The following is a 24068-nucleotide window of genomic DNA, read 5'->3' as shown; positions in this document are numbered from 1 at the left end:
ATAAACATAGTCAAATAGAATAAATAGTAAATAAACAAAACCGTAATTTTGGTATAATTTTTTGGTATATATATATATATATATATATATATATACATATATATATATATATGTATATATATATATATATATATATACATATATATATACATATATATATACATATATATATATATATACATACATATATATATATATATATATACATATATATATATATATATATATATATACATATATATACATATATATATATATATATATACATATATATATATATATATATATACATATATATATATATATATATATATATACATATATATATATATATATATATACATATATATATATATATATGTGTGTGTATATATATATATATATATAGCACACCAATACCTTCCCACATGCATATACTTTTACACATGCACTCTAAAAGGAGGATTACATGGGTGGAGGACTGAATAACCAATTTAAGTACAATTAAATAATATATGCCGTAAATATAGAAAAGTAAAATAGCTAAAGTAAAAACACATAAGTGGAAACCTTGCTACATTTTTTTTATTTTTCCATTGTATGAACCTGTTTTATGGATTGTTTAAGAAAAGTACAACGTTCGGAACATTGTTTGTTGTTCTTTTCTTATGTTTCTTTGTTTAATAAACTATATACAAGCATAACTAGTTGTATTGTTTGTATCAGCAGAAAAACATATCCATGGATAATAAATGTGTTTACTAAAGAAACTGAAAATAATCTTTAATTTTACTCGTTGAAAACAATTGCAATGTTGATTTTTATTCATGTCATGAATTAGGGGGAAACATGTACAGGACTACAAGAACCGACACTTCCTTGAAACGCGACGGAATTACGTAAACGTCATCATGCAGCGTCCTTATATACGTCACATCCCCGGATGTCGTTCTTTTTTCCGTAGCAAAGGTAAGACAGTCCTCCCTTCGTGTTTTCTGGCGGATTTAAATCTGCGTTCATCTGCGTTAAAGAACAAAAACACCAGTTTCCAAACGTCAGGAAACGAATCCTTGTATCGAAACGATGCGATAGCCATAGTTATTGACAAATATGTGTCCGCCGTGTTAATGTAATAATGAACAGTTTGGTCCGAGGCCGCCGGCTAGCCTTCGTGCTGTAACGCTAAGCTAACTAGCTAGCTAGCTAGCCTTTTTTTTAAAATTTTAATAAACGTGTCATTCGTTTGCGGCGCTGTTTGACCAAACGATTCACCAACGGCGTTGAGAACGTGATATGTTGCAGCTAAAATAATAAATTGTGTTTTTGAGAAGACGAGTGCACTTGTTTTGCGACCCTTCTGTGTGTTGCTAACTGCTCGTGAACGTTACGGCTCATGCGTGTTGTGCGTTGTAGCTTGTGTGGGTTAGCACTCAAACATTGTATTTAATAACTGAGTCGTCTGACGTTAACAGTCATCTTTTTACTCTTTACATATTGTAGTATGTAATGTCAATTAGCACCACTGTTTTCATTATTGCTGTATTAAAAACGGACTCTTACAAACCGTAGATACCGATGCACTTTCCCACTAAAGCTACAGTCATAATGGCTATTTAAACTGAATCACTTCAAATACAATTTTATGGCTGTGGTATATAGTTACATGTCTGTAACATAATACCAAAACCATAGAAACTACAGTATGCATTGCACTATCCAACCACAGCTGCAATCATAATGGCTATTTAAACTGAATTTTGAATAAAATCCTATGATGTGGTCTTGACATGCAATATTGCAGCAGTTTGTTTACTCACCTGTTTTTACTTTTCTCTCTCAGATGGCCGAGGGCAACAAGAAAGTTACCAAGAAGAAGCACGGGAGCCGGAACCCGGTTCTGGCCCGGGGTATCGGCCGCTACTCCCGGTCCGCCATGTACGCCCGCAGGGCCATGTACAAGCGGAAGTCAAAGATGACCGAGACCAAGGTGAGAAGAGGCAGATCTGTACCACCCAAAGAAATAATTGATTGAAAGACTGCATGTTTACTCCCTGTATCTTGTATTGATGATGTCGTTTCAGATGGAGAAAAAGATTAGGACGAGGCCGAGGGCAACTGTGGTCAAGACAGTCGGTGGAGACAAGAATGGAGGCACTCGTGTTGTCAAACTGCGCAAGATGGTAATGTTTTAAGTCGTTAAGATTTTTATTTTGTTCAATGTAGTTGTAACCATCATTATGCTGACATCAATTCAATTCAAAATGCAGTAGCATTCATTTAGGGAAGGATTTCACTGAGGAATAACTTCATTGAGTTTTTTAAGATTTCACATTGTGAGCGCAGGGGAATTTTGGTCATATTCCATCCCATCGCAACGTGTCACTTTGGCTGATGAAAGCCACGCTGTACTAGATTTAAAATGTTAACGTGTATTTTCATGTGCTCCCTCCTGCTGCAGCCGCGCTACTACCCCACAGAGGATGTGCCCCGTAAGCTGAAGAGCCACGGAAAGAAACCCTTCTGTGAGCACAAGAGGAAGCTGCGCAGCTCCATCACTCCAGGAACGGTCCTCATTCTGCTCACCGGTCGCCACCGTGGAAAGGTGAGAGCAATTTCCAGCGCACCGTGATAATGACTTCCATGTTCTTGTGGATTAGCAGAAATGGCACAGCGCAGGCTGTGAAATGTTAAGTGTCCAAAAGGAATAATGCCTCGAGTGCTTTGAGTGAGCTTTACAGGTGAATATGATCCATAGTGTCATACAGGAGGAAGTCAAGATTAGACTCCAATGTTGGGGTTTAATTATCTTTTTTATGTTTGCTTCTTAGACTAAAACAGAATCTCTCAAACCATCATATGCAAAAAAAAATAAAACTGGTTTGACTGATCTAGACTCTGATCATGTCAGCCCAACAAGCATTTGTAATTAGGATCTGCAAATATGGTATCTAACATTTTAAAGCTCAGAATATGAGCCTGCATTTATTTCCTTTTTTTTATTTACGCTTGTAGCTGAACTAGTATTTTAAAAACTAGTGATTTTAAATGTAGTTAAATGTTTTGGTTGTATTTAGTGTTTGAAGCAGAAGTCGTTGTATTGCATTATTAGTTGTGAAGATTGCGGAGAAGTTGGTTGTGTGTCTTGCAGTCAACTTATTACTGTCAGGCTCTGTAAGAGCACGACAACACAGTGATGGTTTTCTAATGTCTAGGAATGTCAAAACACCTCAAACAATTATCATCAATGGTCATTATCATTGACAGCTAGTTAGCATAGCAGCGATACTGAGTGTAGATTCCGTGGCAAAAAATAATGCTTTTGGGCAAAAGACTACAATTTGTGTTATAAAATGTGGACTTTATAATTTCCACAATAGCATAAAAGATGAGCCTAATGCAAAAGACAATGATTATTAAGAGAAATTCCACCTCTGCAGTCTTTAATTTAATCTATATGACGTGTCACTGTAAACCAATGCCAACCGAAATTGGCAGTAATCTGTCTAATTGTAATAGAGGTGGACTTGGAGATTACACCGTCATTAATTGGCTCCATGATGGCTTTCAAAAGACACTGTAGCTAGGATGCTGTGCCCCCCCTCTCCCTAAGAACAATTAATGGTGCATCTTTATTCTGCATGAAAATATATATATATATAAAAATATTTCCTAACAAGCGTGCTTGACACATCTATACTCGCACACCCTCGGTACCACAGACATTGTCCCTCCCTCCCACACGCCAAGGCTACATGGGCCAGTTATGGAGGCACGCTAGTGTGCCCACACACTTTAAGCAATAGCTGACCTAAATAAGGTTTCAGCTGTAAATCTGACAGGCAGAGCGCACTCCTGGTGAAATGAGGGTGTCAAGTAGACGTATCTTTCTGTCTGTAGCTTGGCGTCAAAGTGGCGTGCGGATAATCAATCGTCCTGTCAAATTGACGCACATGATTTTGAGGTCATTGGTGTGAAAGTCCTCAATGTGTGTGTTTGACTAAAGAGAACTTGTTTGTGTTCGATAGCGCGTGGTGTTCCTGAAGCAGCTCTCAAGTGGTCTCCTGCTCGTCACCGGTGAGGATGACTTCTTGGCAGTCTAGATGGTTCAATGTGCATGCACAGCAAGATGTTTATCATTTACAATGCTCCACTCCTAATGCTTTAATTGTTTCTGCATACTTGTAGGCCCTCTTGCGTTGAACAGAGTACCCCTGCGTAGGGCTCACCAGAAGTTTTCAATTGCTACCAACACAAAAATCGACATCTCTGGCATGAAGATCCCCAAGACTCTGAACGATGCCTACTTCAAGAAGAAGAAGCTGAGGCGACCCCGTCACCAGGAGGGAGAGATCTTTGATACCGAGAAGGAGGTGACCTAACTTAGATATTCTCTTAAATACCAATGATGCTAATGTTGCCATTTTAATGCTATCGACGCCACCTGACTCGCTGGTTTCCTTCTCTTCTCATCTACAGAAGTACCAGCTGACAGAGCAGAGGAAAGAGGACCAGAAGGCTGTGGATGCTCAGCTCCTGCCCCTCATCAAGAAAGTACCTCAACTCAAAGGGTACCTGCGCTCTTCCTTCTGCCTGTCTAATGGAGTCTTCCCACACAAGTTGGTTTTCTAAATGCGTTGTAATAAAGAGTACCATCACCGTATACTGCTCTCTCCTGTCTCGTTTGTGCAATGATGCTGTTTGAGTGTAGACTGCTTAAATGTTTCCTGCCCTTTTTAAAAAGCATCCATCTCTCTGCAACATGGAATAAGACTTATCGTATAAAGTGTTTCAGAAAATGGCACATTAAACTTGTTTTTTAGTGAATTTGCCAAAACCCAGTTTTTTTGTGTTGTGCAGATTAAAATGTTTTTTGAGAATATTAGTGCTCTTCTGTTGCATGACAGATAATATTGCACCTGTTAGCTTTTACAATATTTGCATAAAAAATAGCATACCTGTGAAGCTTGCTGAGAACAATAAATACATTATGTTTCACGTAGCTTATCCAAAGTGACTTTGCTCTACACCGTAGACACAGCAGCGATTAGGGGTTAAGTCTTCCTCAAGGACACAGACATGGAATGGCAGAGCTGGGGATCAATCATGTCATATGCCAATTTTGATAGGCTTTTAAAAGAAATATATATGCAGACGTACACCAATATCTATCTATAAATGTTTGTTCTTTTAATCATTGTGGCTCGGTGGTTAGCGTGCCCGTCTTTCAGAGGATCAGTGGTTTGATCCTCGGCTCTGCTGGTTCTTGAGCAAGAAACGAATTGTTCGCTGTTGTGTCTGCAGTGTAAAGAACAAAATGTAAGTTGCTTTGGATAAGTGTCAGCTGAAGTATTCTTATTTATTTAAAGAAAGGAAGTTATCCTTTTATTAATCCCCTTGGGAATATTCTTCTACATTCAACCCATCCTTGATTAAGGTTGCAGTGGGCTGCCCTGTGAGCAGCTAGGGGGTTAAGTGTCTTGCTCAAGGACACTTCAACACATGAACTATGTGGAGACTGGGGTTCGAACTGGCTATGACTGGCCAACCACTCATACATACAAATCTCATCTAAATGTATCAAACATGGCTAACCGGGTCATGGTAGAAGTCCTGGCTCAATTAATGAATCGTGGATCAGTGCAATGAAATGACCACACCAGCCATTGGACCCAGAAAGCTCAACAGCTACGCTTTATTAAAAAAAATGACATGTCCAATGTAACAACACAAAAATAAATACAAGTGTTTCATCTCTTTTTAACATGGCCACATTTGTTTTTTTTTATCCTCAAAAACAGAACAAAGTAGAAAGCAGCACAGAAAAAGGCAGCGGCCCCATTGCCAAGGAATGATAAGTGCCTTTGTCGAATCAGTCAGTACTGTACGTAGTCAGCCGGTGGAGAGGGGAATGCGTTCCCTCAGCCAGACTTGAACAGCAGAATGGCCACCTGACCCAAGTAGAAGTAAATGAAATGCTTGGTCTCATGAGTCACATAGCTGCCAAAGTTCCTCCCAACGATGCAATGCCAGGTTGGGTTGTATTTCTTGTCGAACTCCTGCGGAAAGAAAAAAAACAGTTGTGTTCATCAAACATGTGTAGAGTGACTTGCTGAAGGTGTGAAGAAAAGGACACATTGCGTAATGTACATATAGCATGGTAGATGTTCAAGAGCAAAAAAAAACCTGACAAACTTTATTTCTGATTTAAAATGCTACATCAACAAGTGAAACACTCTAATGTGAATATGACGTTGTAGGTAGAATAAAGTAATAGTGTTCTATACTCTTCCAAGTACCATAACTTAAGCTGGTTGATCAATTGGGACTTTGGCAGTAGTGTCAATTCTAAAATGCTGCATTTCGAAGGCTTAAATTACAATGAAGTGCCCAAGCTTTTTGTCCCAGTCAGTCCAAGGGGAACTGGAAGAGTGGAAACTATTACCAATACCAGGCCGGGTGTTTATCATCAATTATGCACGATGGTTGGGGAGCCTCAAATCCCCTGTTGCTGCCAATTTTACATATATAAAAAAGATATAGTAGCTCGTTTTGGAGATGCGTCAGCAGCACTTTGTACCTTCTTGATGTATGCAGCGATGTCCTTCTCGATGTTGTACTTCTCCAGGGCCTGCGTGGCGCACTCCACCGCGTCCTGCTGCATGTCCTCCGACATGTCGGCATTTTTGATCACTGCCTTCCTTTCAGACATGGTTGCCCTGAGAAACCAAAACACAGTGGAGGATTTATCATCTCATCACGGGCGCGCGCAATGCAAGAGACCCCCCCTCTTCCTCCTCTGTCCTCATCATCGATTGACTCAAACGAAACAGTTATGGTGCTCGTCACACAGATAAGTTAAAGCCCAAACACTGGTTAATCGGTGACGAGGTTATCGTTACATAATAACCGACATCATTGCTACAATGTTGCATAACAACTTCCATCAGAGGCTCAGTGGATGCGCGCTCTGCGTAGTTTCTATGGATACGCGAGACATTTGAGATTATCGTCTCAGTTTTAGCCGACAGCTTTTCACCAAGAATCCTGTCACACATCGAGCTGCCAGCCAAGAAAGAAAAAAAAAAAGGAAAAGAACATTTTCTCTGACGCTGGAAAGCGGCGATTAGAGCATCAGCTTCGCTCCAACGTGCAGGACACCAAAACAAACATCTTCATACTTACAACGTCACGTTTGCCGTGGAAATTATTTCACGATCAAGAAAAAAAACGTTTGTCTGATTTCAGGTATCATGAAGGGGGTGAAGCGTTTGCGAGCAACACGTCGCCACATGCACGTTCAGCGGCGATTAGCTAATAACTAGCTGTTGATTTGGTCACGTTAAAAAGCTTGATTACTAGTTAGCCGCTCATTCATCCCGCAGGGGGAAGGAAAAAACGAGACACGCCGCCTGACAGTAAGCACGAAGGATACTGGTTAAATAATACTTCAAACTGAGTAAATTTACCACCGTACAACTTTCTACGTGACATAATGATTAAATGTACTTACTCGTCTCCCGTTTATAGTGTTTGTCTAGTTTTTAATAGACGACGGCTCCGGTTGTGGCAACTCCCGCGAAGTGGTTGACACAAAAGTAGTGTGGGTGTGTAGGGGTGAGAGACTGCTGCCCCGACGCGCTCCCATTGGCTGGTATTATTGCACCGGGCGCTGTCATTGGCCAATGCGGGCCTATCTTTCGGGTGTTTCTGCCCGCATTTTGTTTCAGACCATAATGCTTTGCGACATGGCCGTTGCCGGGGCAGCCACTGTAAATAACTTGCTAGGGGCCAGTAGTGCGCGCGGCTGTCCTGTATGGTGCCTCGTGAGTCATTGGCAGGACTAACGTTGAATATTGAACATTGAGTGGACGAACTTTATTTAAAATAATTATAGTACTTTCTTTTTTTAATAACTTTTTTTTTTGTAAATAAAAACGAAGGCCCAGTTAAATTCCAAACGATTTTGTCGCAAAAAATATATACATTATATTTTTTAATCTGGGGACGTATCTTGTATAATATATATCTTACAATGAAGGTGTATAATTAACGGACAATTCATCTAAAAGTCATAGCATAATGTGTCGTAGGATATTTTTTAAATCTTTATGACAAAAACTACACGGGCACCACTTCAGTCAGCTTAGGGGTCCTTTTGGTAGGAAGCGAGCGCGCAGCGGCATTGCTCGCAGGTGGGTAAAAGTGGTGAAAGGCTGTATACAAGTGGTCGTGACAGTAAGAGTGATGGACTATCAGGGATGAAAATACGAGTTAATATCAGAGTTTGGAGAGTTGAACGTAACAAGACAAGCGTACGCAACAATAGTATGTTGATGAGTTAATGAACAGTCATAGTCAAGGTACTATAAGTTATAGTCGAAAAAGGTCACAGGATATAGTGTTTCGAAAAAACATAATTACAGTCACAGTATTTTGATATAAAGTAATAAAAACAAACGTATTGTATCATTTGAATGTATTTTTTTAATTTTCTTAAATATTTCCTGCAAGATCTTCAAACATTCCCTTTCAAAACTGAATCGACATCCTGAGCCTAATGTTCAAGTTTTGCATTACAGATTAAGATCTGTATGAAAGGTCTATTTAAAAAAAAAAAAAATCTATCGCCCCCCGACAGCACAGAAAATGCATCGTCCTGATTTCCTGAACACGTATTATCACATGAAGTCTACCAGTGTAACAGTCATATTCATATATCAAACAATAACTGAGGAAAAAGTATTCTCATTTATATAAAAAAAAGAGTGGCTTTTATGTCCCAAATTAGTGCTCAAAAGCAGAAATTGAAAAAATTCACAAAGTTTAAAACACACACTTATAAATGTCTACGGTGAATGAATTTTTACTATTAGGTACTAACATAAAGTAGCAATGTGTTGACTGGATGTGAAACGAATAACCATTAAAAAACCCTCTGCTCAGCCAGTGTGTTAAAGGGAAGGACGTTCAACACAAAATGCCCCGATAACAGTGATCCTCGTTGTTTATGGTGGACGGATGACAACTGTAGCAGGAGAGAGTCCACTTTAAGATTACTCCTCTTATTATTATGATTATGGAATAATCTTTTTTTGGCATTTAAAAAAATGAAATCTACAAGTGTGATCAAAAATACATTAAAAAAAGATGCATGACCATGGAGAATTAACCTGTTTCTAAAAAAGAAGAAATCTTGTATGCGTACAAATGTCATTACAGGGGGGCGTTTCCAACGCTAGAAAAATACAGTAAATCAATTTAAATGTCTTTCATAATTGTTTCCTTTTCAAAACATAAGTTGAATGGTATACTAACACACACACAAACACACATATGTACACATGCTTCTGATCTCATTCTCAGGAAAGCTGCAGCTTCAGATAAAAGCTGAACTGTAAACCTTGGCTTCACTCGCTGCGATCCTTCGGCTCTCTGTATTTGTAGTGGATGTACTCAAAGATGTCTCTCTCACTGTCCACCAACAGAGGCTCCCCTGCCACACCTACAAAAAGCCCACAAAGTAAAAGATATTAAAAGCTTAAAGCACCAATCACTGGTTACAGACTGAAACCAGATGAACAGAGTTGAGCAAGGTCATGTGACGCTTGACGGAGACTCACCAGTGACCCCTACTGGCCGTATGGTGTACTCGTTAAGAGTGAAGCCCTTCTCCAGCGCATGAGTTCTCATGGTTTTATTGAAGATATCACTTCCAGTGAAATAGAGAACCCCACAGTAGTACTGGTCCTTGGGAATTAACCTTGTGGAAATGGAGAGAGGACAGTCAGAGAGCAGGAACAGACAGTTGATGAGAACATGGTTGCCTCTATACTGTTTTTGTGTTTTTAAATTATATCCAAATGGGGCCTGTTTCGTATTGTGGTAGGTGCAGGCAATATTTTGATTTGGAAGACCATACATCTGAGCAATAGAAAGTAAGGCACCTAATATCAATACGCCTGTGAAGGTATTCTTCTTCATCTTCGCCACTCTGCTGCAGCTGGCAGACTCCCTAGAAAAACAGGAACAAGCACATTGTGACCGAAGTCACACACTTCATGGGTTGGGTACATGGACTGAACGCTGGGCGCATTACTGTCCTGCCTTACGCACACAACATCACGCACATACAGCTGAGCACACCAGAGATGACACGAGACAGAACTGGATTCATCCCAAAGGAAATAATTCAAAGTAATTCTTCGAGGTGATACCAAGTGCATAACATAACATTGAGATTGATATTATCAATGATGGTTAAAAAGTAATACAACGTTATATTGAAAAACACAAAAGAATGAAGCCTCACCATGAACTTAGTGTCTCCTTTGGACATCGTGTCGGTCACAAACCCAATGGACTCAAAGTGATCGACCACCGCATGAAGGAGCTTGGGCTGGAGAATGAGAAGATGAAAGGAAGCCAAATTAATATCATCATGAGTTGTACCGATTGCTCCGGTAGAGAAGAGTCTTACCTGCTTCTGAGACTCGGAGGTGAAGTCCGGGTGTGTCAGCAAAATATCAATGTCACCGCTCGATGCTGCACCTGGAAATGATTAATATGCGATTTAATACAACACAATACAATTTAATACAACGAGCTCCAACTGCTGCCATTAACTGAACATCTACTCCAAGAGGAAGGTTTTACCTCTCCTGTAGCTTCCACAGATTGTCCCAATGTATTCTGTACCGACCTCCTTCAGCTCTCTGACAATGAGAGTCTAAACGAAACAACAGTGTTAGTAAGAAAACCCTCAATAAAAACAATAACAAACACTTAAATGCTTCATCTTCACCTCCATCTGTTCCATTTCAGCACGAGGAATCCTTTTCTCAAAGTCCTCAAAGTACCTGAAGGCAACAAAATCATATGACACACACACACACACACACACAACTCATGTATCCCTTAAAGATATTCAATCATGTATTTAGGTGGAAATGAATTTCAGCATTCAGCTGAACTTACTTAAGTCCGAGCTGTTGGTGATGGTTTAGCTTGCTCTCGATCTTTTTCAGATCTAAAAACAATGAAGAGCAACGCTCATTTCACATCCTACCGAAGCTAAATCCATGCTGTGCACATGTAATGAGCATGCAATATACTCCATGCCAAATATAATAAGTACAAGAATAAAAGAGCAAAGGCTCTTTTAAAACTATTCTTATAAAAGAAACTGAACAAACCTTCTAACGTCTTCACCCCTTCTTCAAAGAACTTCCTGGCAGCTGCGGGGCTGAAGGCCAAAGAGATGGACTTTTTATGAATATAACACATTTAGTACACTTTTGGGACTTTTCCAGGCCTGTAAATAACATACCCGATTCCAGTGACTCTGGTGAGGAAGTTGATAGAAGAGCTGGTGTCATCTTTTCGGATCTAGAGGAAAATATAAAAAGTAGCACATCAGCTTGTGTAAGACATTTAAATTAAGCTACTATTAAACACATATTTATTCAGTGTGGCACAGACTTCCAGGGCCCAACACTCACCTTCTCCAGCTTCTGTAGCGTGCCAGTTTGTAGGAACTCGTCAATTTTTTTTGCAATTTGAAGCCCAACACCATCCTGTTGACGTGTGAAACAAGCACAAGGGATAAACAGTGTGATCTGCAGCAGTTATATGTGAGTGGAGCAGAGCGGTGCTGTTGACAAACAAAGGCTAACGTGGAGGGCGTCACATGACCAACAACAACAACAACATTATTCATCTTCTCTCCAGCACATTATCTGGAGAGAAGACGAACCACGATGGACCCATTTCCAGTTTCTAAGGCACCAGGACTCTGAAAATAAACTGCCGGCGGAAACAGATTGAGTTCCACAAAGGGAATACAAAAATGACTCACCGCACCAGATTACCAACAACAAACACAACTCTGTTCTGACTCACTGTTTATAAAGTAAAACATGGCGTGTTCGGTCATCAAGCGAGTCTTCTTCCATGATGTAATCGTACAGTAACCCACCATCAGACGCGTATACAACCCTTCACAAAGCAAGTAGTGCGATGGATGCATCGATAAGCAGATGCAAGCTAAAGGGCAAACGGGTGACATGATGAACCGTCACATTAAAAAAAAACATACTGAACGATATAGAGCAGTATATCAGAAGCGCCACTATTACTAGTGATTACTCGAGGTGTGGAATTGAGTCACATAACTTGCACTCGAGTCACAACTTTGATGACTCGACTTGACAAAAAAAAAACATAAAAGAGTCGCAGCTGTACTTGGATGTAAACACCAACGAGTCGCTTGGACTCGAGTCAATTGACTTGGACATACTCAAGGGGCCCAGAATGTGTGGCTGATAATAATAATTAAACTTGTTTTGGGATCCCAACCTCAACAATCTCTTGGTCCCGCCTCGGCCAGTGACCATTACAACCTTCCAAAAAAAAAGACGGTAGGATGTATTACAGGACTCGACACTGCATTGCTGTGTCTGTGTGGTGTTTTTCTAATAAAAAAATATTATAAAAAGGCAACAACTGAAGAGCTATAAAACCAGATCCAGTGTACATACCAGTTTCTTGGCCTCATCGCCATTTTTTAATTTGTTTGGGTACTTGGAGATGGAAGATGCAGCTTTCCTAGAAAGGGAATGAACAAAAACAAATATTTGCAAAAGACACATCAAAGACATAAAAAGCTTCTGTTGGATGACTTTTACTAATCACAATAACTACACACTTCTTCATATGGCACCAATACACACAGTTGCCAGTATAAAACAATATAATAAACCCTATTTTGTAAAGGTGTTATTTTACCTTTATGGTCATTTTGAAGGCTGTACTTGTATGTGCATGTATTTTATCGACAGCATTACATTAACGTTACATTACAAACAAAGTACACGTCACTGCCCAGCTCACCTGTACGCGTTGTACTTGTGTATTGCCCTGTTGACGTTTTTCTCGTAATTGGCCAGCTCTGGAAACAGAAGACAGACATCCTACGGTTTTATATATAGCTTATATATCATATTTGCCTCACCCTCCTGCAGTTTATCGACACTATTTTAGGAAACTGGCAGCTCAGCTGAAGCCAGGAGGCATTTAAACTTCACGTGAACGGCGTCCGAGTAGAGACATTGTGTGTCTCACGCAGACAAATGCTAATCAGAAAGTCATTTAGCACATTTGTTTCACAAAATGTCGCAACTATACAAACCTAGTTAGATATTTGTACGTAAAAACAAGAGCTCTAGCTACCGCGCTAGCTACGGTTAGCTATGCTAGCTAAGCTCAACCGTCTCTCTTCTGCTCGTACCGGTGAGGAAGTCTGTTATTCCCTCATTCGGGGACTCTTGTGGCGCTTTCCTCTTGCTCATCGTGTCGTTGGCTCTCAATTATCCGTTAGAAACTTTAACGAGTCAATGTGTGTGCAGAAAAATATTTTAAAAAACCTCTGCAATTATCTGGCTAGCATAGAGATGCTAACATTAGCTAGCACAGGCTGAACAATGACCAAAAGAGGGAGGGAAGGGGGCGGGGCTTGCGTCCCACGTCACACACGCCAAGATTTAAAATGACGTCTTCAGCACACATACACATAAACTGTGTACACATAGTCGCACTGTAATGCATTGTACGTTTTAATACACACTATTGCAAAAATATTCTCATGCAATGACTCCACAAAAATATGCATTATTGAAAAAAAGACGAAACACACTTAATCAAATACTCTTGCGTGCACGAGCAGTTATTAACAGTAAATGTACAGTGCATCTGTATACGTCTGCATATTGTTCAGTCGCATGTGTATCTTTCTTAAAGTAACTGATTATTAGTAACCTCAATTGTTGACCACACACTTATAATTTAATTAATGATAATGAATACACAATCATCTATTTTACAAGGCTCAGCATTCTGTTACATAATGCAACTACAAAATAAAAATGAATCTCAATAAAGCAGTGGATTTACAGGACCATCTCCACCTCCCTCCTCGCTCCTCCTCCTCCTCCTCCTCCTCCTCCTCCTCCTCCTCACTTCTCTTGTGTTAGGAATCTATTTTTATGTAAACTTTGTCCCTGGAGAATATTTTAATGGCCTCCTCGATTTCAGAGAGCCTGCAATCAAGACGAGCCCGCCGCGTTTTAACGCTCAGAATGTCCGCTTTGAGAGGGAGGGACAGCAGCTCGGCCACAAGGGAGCGATGGGCTGAGGAGACATGAAAAAACAGCAGAATCAGAGACGCAGATATTCACTTTACATGTAGTACTCCAATCATATGTGGCCATTTATTATAAGAGCAGAGATAAAGAGTTATGGAGACGTACTCTCTTTGAGGGACTTCAGAGTTTCCCGTCTCTCGCTCTCTCGCATCAGGGTGTGACCAGCTGGGACTGAGGGATCGGGTGCGTTCCTCCTTTTCTCTTCCGCCTCTTTTTGCCACTGCTCCTTCCTTTGCTCAAGACTTGAGTGTGTGTGTGTGCGTGTGTGTGTGTGTGTGTGTGTGTGTGTGTGTAATAAGCAATGAGAAGAAGAACAGAAATCAGCCACAGCTGTAAAATAATCACGTTGTCATTGAATTGATTACGGGTGTAAGGTGAGCAGGTGAGACCCGGCAGAAGGATACTCACTACTGAGGCACCCGACCCCTGACTGCACTGGGGACGGGCTTCTCTCCGAGGCTTGTCATTGACTGGGACCGACGCAGCACAGTTTTCCCAGCAGAGCGAGCATTGTGTTTCACAAAGTTCATCGTCTGGCCCTGCACCTGTAACTGCATCATCCACGTATCAACAGCGTACGGAATCAAAACAAAAGGGAAACACGGCGAATTGAGAAAAATGCACATTTGCGTAATATTGGAGATTCTTACTTGCAAGTTCAGGTCCGATAGGGAGTTGCTGGAGGCCGGGCGTCGCAAAGCTACCGGAGAGTTTTTGGAGCGCGGCCTTGGGGGGTCAGTCGAGTGGGCCTTCAGAAAGTTTTGACATTGTGGTTTAGAAGTTGGACTGGAAACCTGTACGAAAAGGGACTGGGTTAAGAGCGAGCCAAAGCAAATATTAATAACTAGAGGACTTGCGTCTTTCGCAGACTTGATTCCTTGCCTGTAGCTGGACCATCACCCTGGATGGGACGTCCTGGTACTTAGAGGAGGTCCAAAGAGCTTTCACGGGAACCGGACGAGAGTGTGCTCTCTCAGCCTCCAGCTCCTTGCAGCGTCTCTGGATCTCCCTGAGCCGACGCACGTTCTCTTTACCAAAGTCCTGTGGCCGCTGCTCTGAGGGTCAGGAATCAGTAAATCGTCTCAATCACTTTTACATCAAACTTTGACTTGTTACAACAACTCATATATGGAAAAGCTAGAAGTAATCAGTTCCACCATCAGTACCACCGACAGTTCATCCTTACTCTGTTTGGGAACAGGGGTGACGGCGACGCCGTCGAGTTTGAGCAGCTCCCCCACGACTCCTCTCCGTCCTCGTTCCAGAATATGAGTGGCACCGGGGCCGATACGGGGAGCTTGCGCCGCGGTACGAGCGCTGTAGCAGCCGGGGTGCAACACAGGGTCGGGGGCAAAGGGCCCTGAGAGCAGGGCCGAAGTTCCATCAAGGTTTCCCTCTAAACGGCCACGTGCTGGAGAAAGGAGGACAAACGAAACGAGGTCACTTGATACTAATGTTTAGTTTTATAAAACCAAGAGTTCCACCAGTATTCAAACACGCGATAAGAGGGCGTTAGTCTAAAATTTCCTGTTTCCTGTATGTGACAGATCCTGGGTATCTTTTCCTATCAGCACCCGTGGATGTCAATAGACAAACACCAAAAGGTGAAGTTGTGTTGACGCGATATCTAACAAAACGAAGCAATTTGTCTTAAGCTTATAGATATTACATTTACTGCCACGTCACTTGAAACCAACATAGAACGTTTTAGGGTGTGTGTGTGGGGGGGAGGGCGGGAATAATTTAGCTGAGTGAGTGCATCTAACCTGAAGCAGGTCGTTTGTAGTACTGAGGAAACAGAGAAGGATCCGGGGGGATTGGCCCAGATATTGTTGAAGGTCCCTCACACATCAGAAGCTGTAGGGTTAAATGTAAGGGGGGAAACAGAAGAAGAAAAAACAACAGCAGACAGTTAAGACAGCAGTCACACACACCTTTTTCATGATGAATGATGAAGCTGATGAGGGTTAGTGTTTGACAAGCAACATAGTAAATAACCAATGGTTTACTCTGCCTGCAGGTCGTGTAATACCTGTATTTAATGTATTATTCAGGCTCATAAACCAAATCACAGATGAATGAACAAAGTCACGCAGAAGTGTAGTAGCTTTAAATGTATGTCTTGATAGTCTGATGCGTGCTTTGTAAAATAAATGCATGAATTAATTCATATTTTTTTAGGTCATGGCTACGCAGAACCCTTGTTGTGCATTGGTCGCTAACGCTAACGTTAGTTAACTAGCTAGCTAGTTAGTGAGCTCGTTTGTTGTGAAGTTAGTCGACGTTGCTCAACGTATATTCCTCCTCAGCAAACGTGCGTTTCGAGGAGACGTTATTTTTCGTCGGCTAAATCCCCGCAACCGGTTAACGCTGCTTGATCAAAGTTAATTAGCTGGTTTACCTGTAATTATATCTTCGTGTTTACCAGTCGAGGGGTTCCTTTCACGCAGACTGATGACGCTGAGGTATCTAACGTAACGACGCTTGTCACCATAGCAACAGGAACCCGCGCTCAGAGCTAGACCGGACAGAAGAGAAGAGACCCCGAGTCTGAACGGCACCGCTGAGGACGAATATCATCAACATATGAACAGACAGTGAGTTACTGCCCACTAAATCACTTTTGATTTAGTTATCAGCTAAAATTTTAGCGCATTATTTTGGTGAATAGCCGCTACTACTCATGAGTTAACGGTTTTACCTGCCGTCGCGAGCTCTAGCAGGTGCTTTTCTACTGTACTCATGCGGGTGCCATGGCTAATGTAGCTAATGTGTATGTTTTTTTTGTCCCCGAGTCGTGCCTTAAGGGTTCATAAGAGACCGCCTCCAAATTAAATTAAGTACAACTGACTCACTCAAACCTTAGCTCTCGCTATAAACTTAACTATTCCTAACCTGAATTCCAAACATAACCATTCAGTTGCTTGAACTTCCTGGGGAAGTAGGCGTTCACTGTACGTATTCTGTGATTAAGGTCTGCCTGACAGGCCTGCATCAGGGCACAAAATAACCCTTATTGTTACAGGCATTACCTAGAGGTCATTGCCCCTTGTGGTTTAAGAGTGTCATTACACCAAAACAAATTAGCGTTTCACACTGGCAGTTTCTGTAATATAACATACAAATAATGTATCATAATATAAAATAAAATTATATTGTATAATATTATATTGAATCAAAAGTATATTTTATTATAGCCACAGCCAGTGTGAAACAACGTGTAATATATACACACACGAAGCTCAAGATTTAAGATATTTTTATTATTTATATTTATTTTATTGACACATCAACTCATTGATAAAAAGATAAGCCTCTTGATTCTGACACCTATACAACTATTATTATTTAGACATTATTTAATACTACATTCCTCCGAAATTGTCAAAAAATACCAGCAAACTGAATGCAAACCAAAGTGGTTCAATTCATGTTGATACAAATTGGAGAAAAGCCACCAACGCCATAAATGTATATGTTGTTTTTCAATGCTCCCTTTTCCATTAATATCACATGACTATATGATCACACATCAACAACCATGAGCACCAAAGGTCTTCTCAATGTTGTGAGTCACAACGTGAACCCGATGCACATAAACACCTTGACGAGCAGCATAACTAAGTTTACTGTGAGTTTCCCTTTTGCTCAATGTCATTTGCTCACCGACCCGCCCTCTGACTCGCGCATGCGCAGTCTGCGCCAGCGTTGTCTCCGCTTTCTCCTTCACTGTGGACCCGCTGCTCCCAAACAAGCGCCGTCAGACTCTGCACGCTCCGCCCCGCAAAGAAAGGTGAGAAATAACTGACTTTAGCAAACTGTTCTTTTACAAAGAAAACTATTAACTTATTCTCTACGGGTCGGTTCGTCTGCGGGACGTTTTAGCTGTTGACAACTGTCACTCCTTGACTGTCTGTGAGAAATGAGGCACACATGAAAAAGGGTGTGAGTGTGTGTGCGGGCACGCGTGTGCGGGCAGGTATGCCAGGGTTTTAATGCGAGCTCAGGTCTGTGCGTGCCGTTGGCGTAAACAGTAAACAGCTTATAAACACACAAAGGGAGTTTTTGCGCAATGGATTTGCGTAAAAGCGATGTGGCACAGCTGTCTGGTGTTGTTATAAAGTGTAGCATATTTGACTATTGCGGCGCAACATCCATAAACAACTGAGATTAGTTGTTGTGTTGTTGTTGCTACAGTCTTTGCGGACACCAGAAGTCTCACGGACGCGCGTTTAATTAATGGAAACCAGACGTGCGACGCATCTGGCGCAGAGGAATACTCGTCCGCTTACGTCACAAATCTTATTTCAGCGTCTTATCCGGACGTCGAGGAGAACAAAGTCCGCGAACAGCTTGCTCACTCAACAAGGACCGTTATCTTTGGCCACTATATGGCACCTTTACGCATGCACGCTATAGCCCCTCCTATGCATGTACACAGCAGACACAGTGAAGGGACCCATGCTGAGGGCTCATTGGGCAAATTAAAGATCATGCTCAGTTTTAGAGGAATAAGTGGAACCGTTTAAAGATATGTGATGTTAGGCAAAGCAAGTTTATTTGTATAGCACATTTCAACATAAAAAACATTAAAAGCAACAAAAAAATGCAGATTCAAAAACAGTTCAGAAAACATAAAACAGTCAAAAAGCTAAATAAAAGTTGCAGTGCAGTTTAAGAAATAAAATGCAGCAGTGAGATACAGCAATGGAATCTGGTTCAATTAAAGGCAACAGCAAACAGAAACACATTCTAGGTGATTTATCTTCTTTTTTAAGAGCGCTCCTCTCCGTCTCCGAGCTTAAAACCCACTCTACAGGCCGCTGCAGTGAGCACAACGAGCCCCATATCACACACGGTAAACAAGTGCTCACACACATTAGTCTGAACTGTTGTCAACACACACATTGGAACGCACTGGATGCCGGCGACACATCACACTATGACTACGGGACACTTTCATCCCCACCTCACGCTCCTCATGCTATAAATTGTCTCAGTGAAACCCGACTGCGCCTGACCTTATCTCACAGCCACACGTTACACACGGACTCTCGCCTCACTTGCACCTTATCTGAGGGTCCGGCCAGTGTGTTGAGCAACTGCCTGTCTACACAATTGTATAGTTTATTTTGTAGTTCAGCATGCTCGGAATTATCAGGGATTTGTCTCTTTTTATTGAACAAAATGTTTTGCTAAACATGTTGAAATAGTAAAACAGTAAACAGGTGAATGAACAATACCAATTCTTTTAATTGTCCAGACTGTTATATTACGTTAAATATTCAAAAACAAACACCCGAGACACCGACCTCGCCTTCAAATACATCAGGGAGCTTTTCTCTGATTCTCATCAACACAAATTTAACACCTTTGGTTCTGAATGAGTTTGCAGGAATGGAGAATTAAAGAGTTAGAAAAAAAAGAGGTCAAAGGTCGTCAGAATCAAGAGGCAAATCTGTTTGTATGAATCGTAGGTTAATGTACAGCATGTGTTTGTGTATATGTATACATACATATAGAGAGAGAGATGATTTGTCAGCGTCGTTGTACTTTGTGTTTTCTCCTCACACGCCGCTGTTCATTACGGCCATTTTGACCTTTGAGCTCAGTCAAGGCTGTCGGTGAAAAAAACACCAGCGGCAGCAGTTTGTTTGTGTCTGTGAATCCAGAGTGGAGGTCCAGTAAAGCCAAATGGATCTGTATCTCTCACAGGATTTAATATGCTGAGTCTCCTAAAGGTGGAAAGACCTTGTTGGGGTCGTGGGCCGCTGACAGAGAAACAGGCAAAACGCTTCATTTCTTATCAAAATAACTACTGAACAGTTGTTTCTTGTTGTGGCCACATATTACTCAGGGTAGTTTAATGAAGTAGTTTCAGTAATTTAAACAAATTAAATACTTTAAAACGCTAATGCAGTGTATGGCTGAACCGCCCACATATTATATTATGATGTTATGTGTGCAAATCTGTAAATAAGTCAAGGTAAAGTAGGCATGAATTGACAAATATGTATTTTTTTGTTCAAGGCCTGAGGGCCAACTTTAAAGATTATGACGCGAGTGTAAATCTGTCAGTTTAGTGTTAAGTTGCAGTGGTTTCAGGTGAAGGCAGAGATCACTTCACTCTGCCTACATCGAGGGTTTAATCTAGGTTGCTCAATATTCATATACTGCAATTTCCTAGAAATATGCTGCAGCCACATTCCAGTTTATTTTTAATAATTCACCTCGAGACATTTCAAATCGGCCGCACGTTTGGCCGCCGCCTCGGCCCCGGGTCACATGCTCTGTCGTGTCGGGTTCACGCCGGCTAAATTTAGAGCGCCGTGTTTCGAGACGGGACGAAGGCCAGGAGGGGAGAGGGTCAAACACGGTGAGCGAGGTGGAGCGACGAAGACGAGGGACGACTTGTGTTCAGTGAGGAATGCGGGTTTGGAGATCTTAAAGGCCCTAAAAAATATATTGTTATCAACCTTTGTCTTACTTTGAGGGATGAGACCACAAAGCTTGATCCAATTCACTCTGTCATTTGTGGTCTTTCTGTTCCTTGTTTTTAATTGGTTGCTTTTAAAGTGGGCGGGGCTTACTCAAAAGACGTCATGATGGGTTTTAGCTGTGCGAGAGACAGATATTTCTCCCTGTGAGACCAAAACGGAGCAAAATAAACTAAAAAGAAAGAGTTAATGTTGGACAAACAAAAAAAAAAGACTTCATAAATGAATGCTAATGTTGCTCCGTAACTAAAGGATGTATATATAATAAACTATTTGTTCACCATATCCACCTACAGGTGACAATATGTGAGCGTTTATAGTCTTGCTGGGCCCAAAGTGGCCTGAAAAAGGAGGAATAAAGCGTAATAAAGACGCCCATTGATTATTTAGTCATGAATATTATGTGAGAAGTATTTATATATAATTGGAAACCAGTTTGCAGCACGAGGACAAGGCGCCTCAGAAGATGGGTTTCTGTGTAAATAGGACTCCACTTGTCGTGCCTGCAGGTGACATATTGATGTCATTCGTATGGACACGCGTGTTATGGTGCTGTTCCCTTGTAACGGGCCGAGAGGCTTTGACCACATGGTCGCTTCCTACCCTTTTCTCTACTGATCAGTATTCCCTCCATCTCGGCCCACGTATTGTGCTCAGTACTGGACCTCCTGCCAAAAAGAAATGTCCCCTTTACCCCTCCCCCCCTCTTCCTCCTCTTCCTCCTCCTCCTCCATAGTCACGATGGAGGGGAAAAAGAAAGGCGCGGCGAGCGAGGTACAGCAGGGAGAGGCAGGAAAAGGCAAGCAGGCAGGGAACAAAGGCCACTATGGGACGTATCAGCACAAGGCACCCAAGGGACACGGTGAGTGGGAGGAGAGGTGGGGGAGGGGGGTTTAGAGAGGGACGGACGACATCATCATCATCATCATCATCATCAGGGTCCCCAGACTGAGCTCAGGCCGCAGTGTGACATTCAGTCTCGTGAGGGTTAGACTTGCACATCTGTGACTTTTTTTTTTTCTCCATCTTTGTCACCGGCAGTGTTTTTGATTGCAGCGACAGAATAATTTAAATTTTTTAATAGAAAAAGTGGAGTGTTGCAGAAGCAAAGTCTTCGTCCTCTGCAAACAAACACCCCCCAAAAAAGACTTGAATGGTGAATAGTAGCAGGACAAAAGCAGAAAAAACAACAGAAACCAGCTCTAAATGCCTCCATGTAGAGTCACCTGGTCAAAAATGTCTTCTTCACACACACACACACACATACACACACACACACACACAGAGCCAGGGGACCCTGATGACCGTCTGCAGTGCGGTGGTGTGCAGGACTCGTAGTTGCCGACTAATCAAACTGCTGCTGCTGCTGCTTCGGTTAGCTCTACTTCACTGGTCTGCGTTTGTCATAACACAGCCTGCTATATATCTTATTATATTATATATTATATTATTATGTTCATATATCATGTTCATGCTGTTGGTGTTGGCGTGTGTGATCGCTCTCACAAAGAACGTTTGCTCCTGTACATTTGGAGTCCCTTCAGCCGCATTAGTTCAGCAACATCCGCTGCTCGCTAATGGACGGCTGCCAGGCAATCGATAGGGTTCACATGGAGGGGGGAGGGGGGAGGGGTCACCCAGCCCCCCTCCCCCCTCCCTCCAGATGGTGAGGGGTCATGTGCACTGATGCTAGTTTGCTGGTAGATATTTGGAGTGATGCGTTGATGCTGTGTGTGTGTGTGTGTGTGTGTGTGTGTGTGTGTGTGAGTGAACATCGTGCATCATGGCCTCATCTTCCTCCACGTGTCCGCAAGAGGGTTTTCAGCTTGCTATTTGTTTGCAGCATTTCTATCCAGTTGCAAGCGAATATTTCCGGCCTCTGCTGCCGTACTTTTTTTACCACATTTCCATCTTATATAAGAATCTGTCCCCTTAAGATGTGCTTTAATTATTAAGTGTGTGCTCTTTTTTCTTCTTCTGTCCTCACAACCTCCTTGCTGTTTCCTCTCAGGCACGATGGCCGTCCCTCCTTCTTACTCGGACCTGGGGAAATCTGCCAAAGACGTCTTCAACAAGGGCTTCGGTGAGTCCGCACAACATTTGTGCGTCTTCGCCGTGCGACATTGCCGTTTCCTTTGCGACCGTTTCTCGGGACGAGAACACGTGTTAGCTCTGCAATGTTTATTCACGTCGCAGCTGCTTGAGCACCAAGCTGTGCAGGAGGAGGATGTTAGTTTTACACCCTTTTTTTTCTTTTTCATGTCCATAATGTTCTGTTCTTTCCCAGGATATGGAGTCGTCAAGCTGGACATTAAGACCAAGGCCCAGAGCGGCGTTGTAAGTACCTCTGTTGTCTCTGTGTGTGTGTACACACACGCATATATTCATAATATACATCCAGATATATACATGCGTTACACGAGCTACGTGTACGTTTAAGTCTCCAGTTAACCCGTAACACCGGCGTCGCCTCGCCTCCAGCGTGTTGCATCACGATGGAGCCGGTCACTTTGTTTTGCTGCTCTATGAACCATAAAGCGTTGCCATAGTGAAACCACAACCAGCCCTCGCACACACACACACACACACACACACACACACACACACACACACACACACACACACACACACACACACACACACACACACACACACAGAGTTTCCCACTTGCCACAAAACTTCAATGGATGGAAAAAGAAAGGAAGCCTGGTGGTTGTGGACGTCTTCCCTCTGCGTCAGGCTTCTGCTCTCCATTTTCCACTCGGTGCGGTTCTCTCCTAACTTTCTCTATTTTCTCTCTTTTTATTTTCCTGCTTCCTCTTTGGACGTTCCTGTCAGATGGTAAGAGACATGAGTGTGTGTGTGTGTGTGTCTGTGTGTGTACCGATACAGCCAGTGATACTGGTCATGTGTTGTGCGTGCAGACTTCCTGTAAACTGTTTCTTTGACTCCCTGCAGTACCTCCACCCGACTCATTTATCCATCTTAAAGGGTGTAGTTTGTCTTTTAAATACCTCGCCACACAAAGCTGAGACTCCTCCTTCTATGTCTTCGTCTTCATCTTCATCTTCTTCTTTTTCTTCTTCTTCTTCTCTCCCCTTCTTCTTTATAGTCGCTCTAGTTGAGCTCTAATGTGCCGTTCTGCTTACCTCCCCCCCTCTTCATCACTCTTCCTCCCTCCCCTCCTCCTCCCTGCAGGAGTTCGCCACCTCCGGCTCCAAAAACACCGACACGGGGAAGTCGGGCGGCCACCTGGAGGTCAAGTACAAATTGGCGGATCTGGGCCTGAACCTGAACCAGAAATGGACCACAGACAACACTCTGACCACGGAGATCACCATGGAGGACCAGGTGGGGTCGGATGGAGTGCATTAGTACATTGTAGTACCACGTC

General features: G+C 42.1%; 5 protein-coding genes across 5 annotated transcripts in view; 2 read left to right on the top strand and 3 right to left on the bottom strand.

The window, feature by feature from the left end:
• The first annotated feature begins 915 nt into the window (after positions 1-915).
• On the top strand, positions 916-4639 carry rpl6 (ribosomal protein L6). Its single transcript, XM_068605072.1, has 7 exons — positions 916-948; positions 1820-1966; positions 2061-2159; positions 2438-2581; positions 4005-4053; positions 4165-4349; positions 4456-4639. Exons 2-7 carry the CDS (start codon positions 1820-1822, stop codon positions 4606-4608), a joined length of 777 nt encoding a protein of 258 aa, XP_068461173.1. The 5' UTR covers positions 916-948; the 3' UTR covers positions 4609-4639.
• A 1003-nt stretch (positions 4640-5642) lies between these two features.
• dynll1 (dynein, light chain, LC8-type 1) lies at positions 5643-7622 on the bottom strand. The gene is made up of 3 exons (XM_068605073.1): positions 7490-7622; positions 6557-6695; positions 5643-6035 (listed from the first exon to the last, which is right to left on the bottom strand). Exons 2-3 carry the CDS (start codon positions 6686-6688, stop codon positions 5898-5900), a joined length of 270 nt encoding a protein of 89 aa, XP_068461174.1. The 5' UTR covers positions 6689-6695; positions 7490-7622; the 3' UTR covers positions 5643-5897.
• Positions 7623-8470: 848 nt separating this feature from the next.
• Positions 8471-13463, bottom strand: polb (polymerase (DNA directed), beta). Its single transcript, XM_068605365.1, has 14 exons — positions 13265-13463; positions 12868-12925; positions 12516-12582; positions 11478-11552; positions 11306-11364; positions 11172-11221; positions 10954-11005; positions 10781-10835; positions 10633-10705; positions 10457-10527; positions 10289-10375; positions 9924-9991; positions 9600-9739; positions 8471-9481 (listed from the first exon to the last, which is right to left on the bottom strand). The coding sequence occupies exons 1-14, from the start codon at positions 13323-13325 to the stop codon at positions 9387-9389; spliced, it is 1011 nt and encodes a 336-aa protein (XP_068461466.1). The 5' UTR covers positions 13326-13463; the 3' UTR covers positions 8471-9386.
• Positions 13464-13555: 92 nt separating this feature from the next.
• On the bottom strand, positions 13556-16817 carry enkd1 (enkurin domain containing 1). Its single transcript, XM_068605364.1, has 8 exons — positions 16579-16817; positions 15944-16034; positions 15364-15588; positions 15060-15232; positions 14828-14971; positions 14586-14728; positions 14283-14419; positions 13556-14163 (listed from the first exon to the last, which is right to left on the bottom strand). Exons 2-8 carry the CDS (start codon positions 16026-16028, stop codon positions 14003-14005), a joined length of 1068 nt encoding a protein of 355 aa, XP_068461465.1. The 5' UTR covers positions 16029-16034; positions 16579-16817; the 3' UTR covers positions 13556-14002.
• vdac3 (voltage-dependent anion channel 3) overlaps positions 16617-24068 on the top strand; it is a 10905-nt gene continuing 3453 nt past the window's right edge. Inside the window, exons 1-5 of the mRNA XM_068605366.1 lie at positions 16617-16774; positions 21411-21536; positions 22686-22757; positions 22962-23011; positions 23873-24025. Coding sequence (XP_068461467.1) covers positions 21416-21536; positions 22686-22757; positions 22962-23011; positions 23873-24025 — 396 coding nt within the window. The 5' untranslated portion in view covers positions 16617-16774; positions 21411-21415. The remainder of the gene's footprint in view (positions 16775-21410; positions 21537-22685; positions 22758-22961; positions 23012-23872; positions 24026-24068) is intronic.

The sequence above is a fragment of the Clinocottus analis genome, unplaced genomic scaffold (genome assembly GCF_023055335.1).
Source record: "Clinocottus analis isolate CAN_PGR_092001 unplaced genomic scaffold, fCliAna1.0.p SCAF_7, whole genome shotgun sequence".
Classification (NCBI taxonomy): Eukaryota; Metazoa; Chordata; class Actinopteri; order Perciformes; family Cottidae; genus Clinocottus; species Clinocottus analis.
Note: the sequence above shows the minus strand (reverse complement) of the source record. Positions and strands in the feature narration are given on the sequence as shown.

What these genes read in the sequence shown, in the direction of transcription:
- rpl6 (XM_068605072.1), top strand. Translation starts at nt 1,820, where the DNA reads ATGGCCGAGGGCAACAAGAAAGTTACCAAGAAGAAGCACGGGAGCCGG. An exon ending in CAAAGATGACCGAGACCAAG is followed by an intron (nt 1,967 to 2,060) that starts GTGAGAAGAGGC and finishes ATGTCGTTTCAG; the next exon opens with ATGGAGAAAAAGATTAGGAC. An exon ending in TCTTTGATACCGAGAAGGAG is followed by an intron (nt 4,350 to 4,455) that starts GTGACCTAACTT and finishes TCTCATCTACAG; the next exon opens with AAGTACCAGCTGACAGAGCA.
- dynll1 (XM_068605073.1), bottom strand. Translation starts at nt 6,688, where the DNA reads ATGTCTGAAAGGAAGGCAGTGATCAAAAATGCCGACATGTCGGAGGAC. An exon ending in TCGCTGCATACATCAAGAAG is followed by an intron (nt 6,036 to 6,556) that starts GTACAAAGTGCT and finishes TTCTTTCCGCAG; the next exon opens with GAGTTCGACAAGAAATACAA.
- polb (XM_068605365.1), bottom strand. Translation starts at nt 13,325, where the DNA reads ATGAGCAAGAGGAAAGCGCCACAAGAGTCCCCGAATGAGGGAATAACA. An exon ending in AATAACAGACTTCCTCACCG is followed by an intron (nt 12,926 to 13,264) that starts GTACGAGCAGAA and finishes TTCTGTTTCCAG; the next exon opens with AGCTGGCCAATTACGAGAAA. An exon ending in ACGGCCAGTAGGGGTCACTG is followed by an intron (nt 9,482 to 9,599) that starts GTGAGTCTCCGT and finishes GGCTTTTTGTAG; the next exon opens with GTGTGGCAGGGGAGCCTCTG.
- enkd1 (XM_068605364.1), bottom strand. Translation starts at nt 16,028, where the DNA reads ATGTGTGAGGGACCTTCAACAATATCTGGGCCAATCCCCCCGGATCCT. An exon ending in GGGTGATGGTCCAGCTACAG is followed by an intron (nt 14,972 to 15,059) that starts GCAAGGAATCAA and finishes CTTTTCGTACAG; the next exon opens with GTTTCCAGTCCAACTTCTAA. An exon ending in AGGGGTCGGGTGCCTCAGTA is followed by an intron (nt 14,420 to 14,585) that starts GTGAGTATCCTT and finishes CACACACTCAAG; the next exon opens with TCTTGAGCAAAGGAAGGAGC.